This window comes from Scardinius erythrophthalmus, assembly GCF_964197995.2.
Source record: "Scardinius erythrophthalmus genome assembly, chromosome: 16".
Classification (NCBI taxonomy): Eukaryota; Metazoa; Chordata; class Actinopteri; order Cypriniformes; family Leuciscidae; genus Scardinius; species Scardinius erythrophthalmus.
The window spans coordinates 10,621,766-10,634,358 of record NC_138236.1 but is presented as its reverse complement, the minus strand read 5'-3'; the positions used below and the strand labels follow the sequence as shown (position 1 = coordinate 10,634,358).

The window sequence follows — 12,593 nt, the reverse complement described above, 5'->3', positions numbered from 1 at the left end:
AATTAAAATGGATTTGTTACAGGATTTTATTGTTGCTCCTACGATGGGTAAATTAGAGCGTCTTTCAAAAGAGCAACTATTTAAAGTAGCTGAACATTTCGAGTTTGAATTGGCTTTAACAAAAAGTACTAAGGTAAAACCTCTGCGAGGGGCTGTAGAGGAGAAATTAAGAGAGATGTTGGTTTTGACTTCAGAGTCACAGTCTGATGAGGAGGTGATACCTGAAGGTACTTCGACACCTTATGCGTTGTTAGACCCTAAAAGGTTAACCTATGAGCAACAGTTAGAAATCCTTAAGACACAAAATAAAGAACGTGAATTGGACAGAATTTGTGTTACAGAAATTGAAAAGCCAAGAGCGAGAACAAGAACGCAAATTTGAAACTTGTAGAATGCAACAAAAAATGGAAGAGGTGAAATTAGCTCAGGAGGCGGAACATCTTTGTAAATTGTGCACTTTATTTACTCGTCTTGAGATCGCAAAGTTGACTGTAAATGTAGTGAAATGTGAATTTGCACGTGCCACTGTGGTTTATTTGGGAAATGTGGTAGGACAAGGTAAAGTCTGTCCTGTCCGGGCAAAGGTCCATGCCATTGATAAGTTCCCAGTTCCTTCTACGAAGAAAGAGTTGATGAGATTTTTAGGAATGATTGGGTACTATCGAAAATTCTGTGAAAATTTCTCAACAGTGGTTGCTCCTTTAACAGATTTGTTAAAAGACAAACAGAAATATGAATGGTCCTCAATTTGTCAACATGCTTTTGATAATGCCAAACTGTTGCTGAGTTTTGCTCCCGTATTAATAGCACCTTGTTGGGACCGTCCTTTCCTTTTAAAGGTAGACGTGAGTGGGCTGGGTGCTGGAGCTGCATTATTGCAGAAAGATGACAACAGCATTGATCGGCCAATTAGCTTCTTTTCTAAGAAGTTTAATTTGTGCCAGAGAAATTATTCAACTATTGAAAAAGAGTTGTTGGCATTAATTTGGGCTTTACAGCATTTCGACGTGTATGTGGGGGGAGGTTCTGTATCTCTGGTAGTATTTACAGACCACAACCCTCTTACCTTCTTACAGTCCTTGAATTAGGGCTGCAACAAACGATTATTTTGATAATCGATTAATCTAACGATTATTAGAACGATTAATCGACTAATCGTCGATTATTTCGCCGACTAATCAGTAAGTTTGGAACGATTATTCAGCCTTTTCAATTTGTTAAAACACTGAGTTATACATATTCTAACTATAATATAAAAAAAGAAAATCACTTCAGCTTTTGAAATGGTTGGTTTAATGAACTTTGAGTCAACTAAACAGGTCATTCTCTTTAAGTTTTCAGATTTCTGTCCAACTCAAATCACACACAAATGCAAAAAGCATTGGTTAAATATTCGGTTCTCTTTCAATAAAAAAAAATGAACAAAAAAAATTATCAGCTGCATTACAGACAAACTTAAACTGCAAACAATTATTATAAGAACACAATTTAAAAAAAAAATTGACAGCTGAGCTGACAGAGACATTCTCATTCACCTTTTAATTTACAGTATAAAAAATCAACAGACATGATATTCTTCATAACATCTCTTTTGTAAGTCTTCATGAATATGGAACAAAATACAGGCAAGTGATAAGACTGTAATAACTAATAGTTACAATTATAAAAACAGCCCTGAATCCTAAGCTCGATCAAGCTTTATTCTATGCAAAAATAATCATCACATTACTGTAATTATATTATTATTGTTAATATTATTGCTATTATTAGTAGTATTGCATTCTCTAAAAAGAGATTTACTGCTAGTTATTTACGTTAGCTCCAGCTGGAGAACATTCACCTCTCACCGGCTCGTCTCGTGCCGGGTTTTTCCTCTTTAAGTGCTTTAACATTCATGTTGTGCTCCCGTGAAAAGCAAGTTACGCCTTGCATGTATTGCACACGACAGCATTCTTGGTTTGAAGTTTTGTGAAACTTTCACACACCTAAGTTAGCTAGTTCGGATTCGTTTGCACTCCGTCATAATTCGCGCTGTGTTTTCTTCTACCGCAATAGCATTTGTAACGGCTGCATTACACTCTAGCGCTACAGCGCCGTAGCGGTCAAATCGCGATATTGCAGGCCCTTACATTAGGTCACGTGGGATCAAACGACTACTCGACAACAAAGATATTTGTCGACAATTTTTTATTGTCGACGTTGTCGACAATGTCGACTAATCGTTTCAGCCCTACCTTGAATAGTCCAAATCAACGACTTATTCGTTGGGCTTTATTCTTGCAGTCTTATAGCCTCGATATTCGTCATATAAAAGGGGTAGATAATATTATGGCGGATACCTTGTCATGAGCTCCATTGAATGAGTAACCCATTACAATTTTGTTGGTTCTTGTCCTTTATTTCACCTCATTTATGTTCTCAAGGCGCCTGCGAGCATTGCGAGGTGGAGTTGATAAAGGGTAGGTGGTGAATGAGAGAGGGTAAGTGGATCCAATAGTTTTGTCTTTGGGAGGGAGGTGTGACGATCCAAGGGTCTGTGGTGCTTTGTTTTGTCCAGTAGGTGTCTCTGGGTAACACTTTTGTGTCTTTAGGTTAATTGATGTCGCAGGTGTGGAGAATTGGTTGATTAACCATGCTGCTTATAAGATGCTGGCTTTCTCACCCTCGGGAGGGAAAAGATTGGGGCTTGGTCTTTGCTGGTCTCGCTGTTTGGTGGACATGCTGACTTTCTCACACTCTCCAGTCCAAGGCTTGATGTGGTTGTTTTTGTGTTTGTAGATTTTTGTCTTTTACTTTAAATGTAGTTATGTCTGTTCTTTCTAATTAAATTACTTATTTGTACAAATTTGATTATGTGTTTGGCCTCCCCATTCATGTTGCTGCTCCTTGAGCCAAGGGGTTGTAACAACAGGAACTTAAATACACAGATGATAACGAGTGAAGACAGGTGACAGTGATTGAGAACAATGACTAATAACTAAACACAGGTGACAGAGATAATGATGATGAAGACCAGGTGCAGGTGATGATGACTGGGAACTGGGAAAAATCGTACCAATCCTGAAACTGTAGAGAATGTTAATGTACATTTAAAACATTTCACAGTGTTAGGCCATGTTTTGTGTATATATATACACTCTAAAAAATGCTTGGTTGTTTTAACCCAATTTTGGGTCAAACATGGACAAACCCAGCCGCTGGGTTAAATTTTTGAATTACTTTTTTAACCCAACGTTTGGGTTAGTCCATATTTGACCCAAAATTGGATTAAAACAACCCAGCATTTTTTAGAGTGTGTATATATATATATATATATATATATATATATATATATATATATATATACACCCATATATACATATGGGCCCTATTTTAACGATCTGAAACGCAAGTATCAAACGCGAAACGCAAGTAACTTTGTGGGCGGATCTCGGCCACTGTTGCTAATGCTATTATACCGGCGGGATAAATTACTATAACGCCCGACGCAAATCTAAAATGGGTTGGTCTGAAGTAGCTTCATTACTCATAGGTGTGGTTTGGGCATAACGTCATCAGAACATCATCTCACATTCCCTTTAAGAGCAGGCGCGCTTGTTCCATGGCAGATTGCTATTATAACGGCGGATTTGCCAGGCGCATGCCAGGAGCGTTTCACAGCCGAGGAAAGACAGAGAAGTGACATTGTATGGGGATGGGAGAAACCCACCCAAATTAGCTTCGGTTAAACAGGCGTATAATAATTTTGGTAAATGTGTAAGCTAGATTTATGTCTATTTTTTCACATCTTCATGTACACCACAATGATTTTGCTCGTGTGGAATATTTTTCCTTGTAATTATGTATGGTTTGCAAAAATGGCAATTGCTGCGTCTGTGTGTAGATGAGAGAAGCAAAGTGTATATGCGTTGTACACACGCTACATTATGGCCAAGCATGCGCCCTTAAAATAGCATCTGAACGCGCCACCACGCGTTTTTCCTGGTCTGTGGTGGAATTGTTTTCTGGAACTGCAAAATAGCACCAGGGAACGTTTGCGCCGGAACACACCTCCTCTTTTCCCTGAACCGCTCCCGGGAGCGCAAGTTCATTCCCTAATTTAAGTGTGTCTGTGGAGGGAAAAGTCTGCTGTGCGTCAGGTGCAAAATAGGAATGATACATGCGTCGGTGTACAAAGTCAATTGCTTTGGGTGCAAGATAGGGCCCATGTACTGTAAACATCATTGCTACATTGATAACATTTTAGGGAAATTGTGCTTTCTATGATATTTTAAAGCAGTCGCCAATGTGCCACACAACTAGTATTATGAAAAAGTAGCTTGTTGCTTGTTTCCTGAAAAGCAAAGCTATTTTTACAACAGCTGGGCTTACTACTGAAAAATGTAGCAGTCAAACCTGTTAGAAAATGCGGTCAATCCCAAACACTGGCAGTATGTAGCCATATAGAGTGTTTGGCCAGATTGAGAGTGACTGGTCTGACATCCTTAATGCCTGTAAATCACGCCGTAAAAATATGGATTACAGGCTTTGAGACTGTGCACCGCTGGAGTTTATGGACTCTATGAATGATATGATACACACACACTCACATAAAACCCTCAGGTTGGCACACTTTTGCTGTGTGTGTGTGTGAGTGTGAAATAAGCAGGCCATGTGACAGCAATGTCCTGAGTGTTCCGCTTTGTGACTGTGCTCTCGTGCTGTGCTAAGCCTCTCCATGGTGATAATGGGAGACGGGCGGGTAGCGGAGTGAGGGGACAAATTCAGAATGAGAGGAAGTGATGAAGCATTCTGTCGGCCCCCTGTCTGCCCACAATCCTGCACGGCCTCTGATGGCTGTATTTATTGCCGGCCCACTTCCACCGCCCCCCTGATAACACGCATTGACAAACTCTCTCTCCCACACTTGCTCACCACACGCACGAAAAGAGACAGAAGACACCTCAATGGCAGCTGTGGGATGACACATATGCCCCCTCCTTCCTTTCTTTCCCTGCTTCTTGCTTTCTGTTTCTCACCTCAAATCACCTTCTCTCAAGGTCTGAATACAGTGTGAGCTCCTCTTCCCTTTTGCAGATGCTTTTTTTTTTGTTTCTATAAGTTGTTTTGAAAGTGTAACTCTCGCTTAAATTGAACCTAGGCTCTTTTTGTTAATCTACCCAAGTCAAACTTTCGTATAAAGCATAATTAGAATGGAAACGCCACTTTTAAGATTGACCGTATTTTCGTTTTAGGTCAAAATGCCTTTTGAATGGGAGTGCATGGGGCACTTCTATGATAGTATAAAAATTGCTCTTTTTTTGCATTCGGAGATCGACTACTTTTGACTGACAAAATTCCATCCACCGGAAACACTAACTGATAAAGTGAGTCGTACAAAAACTTTTCTTTTTAGTAAACTTTGTGTACACAAATAATGTTGTCAATGCTCAAGTTCATGTGTAGAGCCCCTGGTGATACTTCCAGCACAGTTTCATGTTGTGTCGAGCCTTAGTGTTTTAAAAATAGCGATTTTGATGCTATCATAGAAGAAGTGCCTCATGCACTCCCATTTAAAAGGTAGGCTATTTTGACCTAAAACGAAAATATGGTAAATCTTAAAAGTGGCGTTTCCATTCTAATTATGCTTTTACACGAAAGTTTGACTCGGGTAAGATTAACAAAAAGAGCCTAGGTTCAATTTTGGCGAGAGTTATCCTTTAAGAATAATATTTTTTTATATATTCTTATATTATATTATTTGTATGTTCATTTAATAATTAAGTGCATTTATTTGATAATGACCTAATCAATGAGTTCTGTAAAACCTGAAGAAAGATCACATTTCATTGGCAGATGCTCAGCTGGCACAGTATGTGTTTTTAAATTTAACCATTGCTCAAGGCCGCTCATTTCTGAAGGCAGATTTTTTTTTTTTACCCAATCACTCAAGCTATAAATGCCTGTAAAAAAACATGATGTTTATTATTATTATTATTATTATTATAGTGTAAGTCATTATTACTGTTATATATTAATAGTAATAGTAATAATAATGAATCATATTGTAACGTCTCTGGGTGAAGATCAAGATGAAGAAGACGAAGATCCACGATATACAAAAATACTTTAGTTTATTATAAAGGAAAACTCGAAACAGTGAGCGTGTGCTCAAACAAACACCAACACTCAACATTGACCGACACTGAAGACTGACTCTGGGAAGTGTAGTGCAGACAGGACGATGACAGACGGTGAATGTGACACATATATAGTAATAGCATAGTAATAATAATTTATTACATACTTTTTTTTACATAGAATATAAAATACTAACATTAACATATACAATTTATTATTATTATTATTTACATATATAATAATATTAATATATATATATATATATATATATATATATATATATATATATATATATATATATATATATATATATATATATTATTATTTTTATATATGTTTATAATATTATAATTTAATATTATTACATTTTTGAGTGCATTCTTTTCAATACACATCAAATTATGACCAGTCCAAAGTGTTAAAATATTCAATTTAGTTAATTAATTTAGCTGTCTATTCATTTACTTAAATTTGTTTAACTAGCACTAGGAGCTCTCTCTCTCTCTCTCTCTCTCTCTCTCTCTCTCTCTCTCTCTCTCTCTCTCTCTCTCTCTCTCTCTCACTTAGCTGTCTCTCTTAGTTTCTGTCTTTGGAATGAGATAAACTTTCCACACGTTTCCTGGAAAATATCGAGCAACTGTTTTGCAGTAAATGTTCTTAACCATATTACATAAGGGTGATGTTTGATTCATAATTGACCTCAAATATATCTTTTGTTCAAAAACAAAGAATCAAATTATTGAGGGTCACTTGTACAGCATTCTAGCTCTTTAAGTTCTTTCTTTTCTTTCTTGCTTTAATGGGCCACCTCTAAGCTGACATGCTATTTATCATTATCACTAAATGTATATCCTTAGTTATATTAAATGTATTACACATTGTACAGGTTTTATATTTTTGGTGGAATAACTGTTAAAAATAAAAAATAAAAAAATCACAAGATTAAATCCATTTTGCTAAATTTTATTATGTAAAAATAATTTAAACAAAAATCTTTACTATCGAGTATGTAACTTTATCTACATAATGACTTCATTGCGAGGTTTCATTACTAATAGTATATGCCATTAATTTATTGCATCCTGATTTTATAAAGACGGTTGGCCATGTCCTTCTGCCCCTTCCTGTCTAGTCACATGATTAGAAGAGGAACAGACAGCTGTCTAATTGTGAGTGACAGACTGATCTGAGACCTGAGACCTGAGTTAATCAACCGCTGTGTTTCATATATGAGTGACCTGTCAGTCAAATCTCTGCCCGGTCCATCCAGTCATGATGTGAGTCTTTGTGACATCAGACAAAGGGCGGAAAGGTTAACAGAACTAAGCTCTTGTTTTATTACCATCTGAGAACTCAGATACCATTAACAACTTCTCCTAACATCTTGTTTTTGCCAATTTGATCACAAGCTGATCTTTAAGCTACAGTAATTACAGGTTTTGTTATTCAAAAGCATAGTTAGTCGAAAACCTGTCATTTGGTGTGAAATAATCATGTTTCCAAGTTGAATTAAAGGGATAGTTCACCCAAAAAAGAAAAAAAAAAGAAAAAAAAAGTCATCATTTACTCGCCCTCAAGTTGTTTCAAACCTGTTTGAATTTCTTTCTTCTGCTGAACACAAAAGAAGATAGTTTGAAGAATACGTGTAACCAAAGAGTTGATAGGCCCCACTGACTTCCATAGTATGGGGAAAAACAAACAAAACAAAAACACAATCATGTTTGGTTCCTGGCATTCTTCAAACTATCTTCTTTTGTGTTCAGAAGAAAGAAATTCATACAGGTTTGGGTGAACTATCCATTTAAATGGGAAATAACCAACAACAGCAGCATTGCAATTTGACTTCATTTCTGTGAACTGTGCAAGCTAGCACAGAAGAATATATTTTTTTAATTAAAGAATGTAGTCAAATATAGTCAAAACAAAAATAGTCAAAGTAAACATCTCCCCGGATCTGAGTGAGCATGAGCAAATCATTGTCTGGGCTCGAAATCAAGAAGCACAGAAATGTTTTATTGCTGCCAAAAGTAATTAATCTTCCCGCTCTATGGAAATTAATCGGATTATTTGGCCACGTGGCCCGGCAAATTTCATCTTCCATCTTATTCCTCCCGCAGGCTTGGCCACCTCGCCCACTTTCACTCTCTGCTTCAGAAACAACACAATCTTTTCAGCTGAGACATCTGTCATTATCTCCACAGGTCCTCACACATTATTTGGCACTTTTATAGTTTTGCATGCAAATCTAGCTTGAATCTTCAGAAATGCTTAATAATAAATGCCTAATTATTCAATTATTCAATAATTCAAACTAGCGCACAACCTCAATGTCATCATTCTCAGCCACTCCCTCTGTTTGCTGATTGGACCAGTAAACATTTGCTCAGAGAAAAACCCACGAATATACCGCAAACCCAGACGGAGTACTTAAGCAAAATGAAAATTGAGCGGAAGTACGTAGGAGGGCGGAGCCAGGCTATAAAAGGCGTAGTTCACCCCAAAATGAAAACTGTCATTTATTTACCCTCATGTCACTACAAACTGTATAAATACAAAGTTCTGTCATGAAACCCTAGATGGCTAATAGGTCCTGTTACGAGTTTAAGATGTAAACGGGATGATTGCGCAACACTTACGTGAGATACTGTTGCCATGTGTGCTAGTAGCAGAAACAACCAGGAATACCAGAGCTACGTTCAAAACGTTTAATTTGAAAAGGTATGAATGACGTTACAAAACATATAAAATGATAAAATGTAAAAGGAAAACGTAAAGTAAGAAAACAAGAGTGTCGCAAAATCAATGAAATAATCAAAACATAATTCCCATAACTATTTTACCCAAACCTATGGAAGCTTGTTTCCGCCACAAAAAAAAAAAGATAATTGCGACTTTTTATCTCACAATTGCAAGTTTACATCTCGCAATTCTGACTTTATTTCTCAGAATTGCGAGATATAAAGTCAGAATTGCGTGAAATAAAGTCACAATTGCGTGTCTTAAAGTCAGAATTGCGAGATATAAAGTCAGAATTGCGTGAAATAAAGTCACAATTGCGTGTTATAAAGTCAGAATTCTGACTTTTTTTCTCGCAATTGCGACTTTATATCACGCAATTCTGACTTTATATCTCAGAATTCTGACTTTATATCACGCAATTGGGAGATATAAAGTCAGAATTGCATGATATAAAATCGCAATTGCGTGTTATAAAGTCAGAATTGTGAGATATAAAGTCAGAATTCTGAGATATAAAGTCAGAATTGCGTGATATAAAGTCGCAATTGCGAGAAAAAAAGTCAGAATTCTGACTTTATAAGACGCAATTGCGACTTTATATCTCGCAATTCTGACTTTATATCTCAGAATTCTGACTTTATATGTCAGAATTCTGACTTTATTTCACGCAATTCTGACTTTATATCTCGCAATTCTGAGCAATAAAGTCAGAATTGCGAGATGTAAACTCGCAATTGTGAGATAAAAAGTCGCAATTATCTTTTAAAATGTTTTATTCAGTGGCGGAAACAAGCTTCCATACAAACCTCTAAAACTACCTACCAAAAGAAAAATGCAGAAACAAAACCCGAAATCTTCAGCGTATACGGCCACCTTAAATAAACTACGCTGACTAAATAAAAAACAATAAATACAATGCGTGGCGATCACTAGTCTCTCCGACTAAATAACAGAAAACAATACTAACTACCGTGGTCTTTAAAGATGGAATACGCATGCGTAGGTCACACGCACTACGAACTTCTAGTGTTCTAACTCTAACCCTTGCGAAAGCAAAAGCAAAAACAAAAACATAATCATAAACAATCATAAATGTGGTCATGATCATGGTTTCAACAAACAACTCAAGGCATGGGAAGTTGGCTGAGATCTGGCGCTGATCTTCCTCGCTCTTGGTCACTGGGCCTTTTAAACCAGCAGAACGTCTGTGGATTGGTGGAACGTCATTTCTGATTTTAACGTTGTGACGTCACATCTCTTATGGGCAACCAATGATCACCACCTAGGGATAATGAATAGAAACACGAACACAAAAGAAAGAGAAAAATACACAAACACACGTGGAACGTAACAGGTCCTTTAACTCAACCTGTTCGTAATCACAGTGTTATCTATAGGGCACAGTTGATTGGTTCCTGCTGTATCAGTAGCCAATGAGCTCGCTGCTCAACCTTCAAATACGTGGGTAGAAATTGTCTTAGCAGTGCAGCGCACTTTCAGAAACCCTCCACCTTCCCCAGCTCCACCTGTATAGATCTACTATGGGTAATTCATGTTTGCTATGTTGTACAGCAGCAGCATGTTTTACTTGCTCACAGCAGCGTGCCATATATGGATTGGCAGTAAGTTGTTATTACCTGAACATTTTTTAATAGCATACAATACTTCTTGACTGCTACAGTATGACATTATTATTCTTAATATTAATAACAATAACATTATTGTTGTTGTGGTTATTATTTACAAGCATATTATTATTATTATTATTATTATTATTACTATTATTTGGCATTTTAGCAAACTTACACCCAGTCCATAGGTGTGCAATCTATTAAAATATATTATTTAATTGCTTTATTTGGCTGTCTATTCATTTGTTTAACTAGCGCTCCAATAATTGTCACTTTTAGTTTATCCTTCTATGACGTGGGTGAATAATGACGGAATTATCCTTTTAATTCCACCTCTTGTTAAACATGCAAGAACTGTTGAAATGTCATTTCTGTATTTGTCATGCATGATTCAGATGATGACATTTGATGCTGTACTGTATGTGACATAATGGTACTGTAAACGATTTCATTAAGCAGGTTGTTATCTCACTGTACACAGTGTTCTGAGGGTGAGGGGGTCGACAGACATTTTCCCAATGCATTCTTTAACCTTTTTAACCATGTTACACACCCCTCGCAAAGTTATCACGGATGCTAACGGACAATGCAGATGACTAAGCCGTTCGCGAGGACTGATTCATGTTGAGTAGTGTAACTGTGTCACAAGCGGTTTAATTCATGCTCACACTTACACACACACAGGAAGTACATGTCACTGTGGGGTGAAGTCGTGCCACAGATGCCCCATATCAGTTCACACCTTCAGCACTGTCACAGAGACACAGTCCCAGTGCATGGATGAAGTAGCACATGAGCCCTTGTTAATTGCACACTAGGCCCCATGAGTTACGAACGACCAAAAAGTTTTACGTTTTTAGTCGAAAACCGTGTCATGTAAACAGTCCCTAACTTAGTTCAAGTAGAACTGTCAGACATGTGGGTTTCATTTTATTGCATGTTTTTGACCTGAATTCCTTATATTTCGTGAATACATCTGCCCCCTGAGAGTTCTGAAAATGTTTTTATTTTATTTACAACAACACCATTAAATATTAAAATATTTCGCTTAGTTGATTTGTTTATGATTTAACTGATTCTTTCTCTTTCTATTAGTGGTTATACCAATATTCATTCTTGTTTCTTTGTTTGCCTGTGCAGATTAGTTCCATTTGACTGCTCGAGAAATTATCGGAGGACCCAGAATGTCGTACGGATCCATTGACGCAGGCTCTTTTGGAAGCAGAAATCCATTTGGTGGGCCCACAAGGCAGGGATACCAGCCAGTAGGTAAAGACACATATTTTTTCATGCTCACAGGCAGGGGTTCTCACTATTTATCATCAGGCATTGTTGAAAAAAATATTATAAATCATACGACGGAGACAAAGATTTTGGTCCCTCCTCATTTACTAAAGCATGGCATTATGCGTTTATTCCTTCTGCATAAATCATCATGGGATTAATAAGCCATATGGCTAATTTAGTGAAGTTCTGCCTCGTCAGAGTTCTGATGTGTTTAGTAACGAGTAATATGTATGTATGTTGACAATTAAACCTCGTCTTCGATAGTTACTGTATAGTACAATGTCATGGTAACAGAAGAGCTTGTTAGATCTTTCAACAAAAAATAGCTACAGGTGAAAATATTGCATCCCAAAAAGAAATATGGAAATTGAACATGGATACCACTTCTTTTGTGGGAAGAGTAAAACCTCAAGCCTTAATGTGATCGAAAATGCCTGATTTTAATATATAAAAAAGACCTTGACTTACTTACAAATGGTGTCTAGAACGTGATTAATATCGGAGCAGCAAAACCAAGTACATATTGGGTGACTTTATTTTTAGGTCACTCTGTAGTCACATAATCTGGGTTGACCTTGGCCTCTTTTGACACAATTCAGCCATAGGCATAAAACTAAACATAACAAGCAAGGAAGGAAAACTAAATATAATGTATAAAGTGTTGTTTGCTTTTAATCACACTTTCCTTAAACCCTGTGACTAGCTAGCAAGCTAAGTCATTTACTCACTGTCGTCATTCCAAATATTAAAGATGAATTTCCACAATAACTAAACGCATAAATATGAAAGTGTACTTTCCTTAACTAGCAAGCTAAG

The 12,593-nt window shown here is 36.9% G+C and overlaps 1 protein-coding gene across 1 annotated transcript in view; it reads left to right on the top strand.

The window, feature by feature from the left end:
• The window catches only part of tsnare1 (T-SNARE Domain Containing 1), a 131,956-nt gene that overhangs the window by 23,495 nt on the left and 95,868 nt on the right, over positions 1 to 12,593 (top strand). The window contains exon 2 of the mRNA XM_081388397.1: positions 11,631 to 11,759. Coding sequence (XP_081244523.1) covers positions 11,675 to 11,759 — 85 coding nt within the window. The 5' untranslated portion in view covers positions 11,631 to 11,674. The remainder of the gene's footprint in view (positions 1 to 11,630; positions 11,760 to 12,593) is intronic.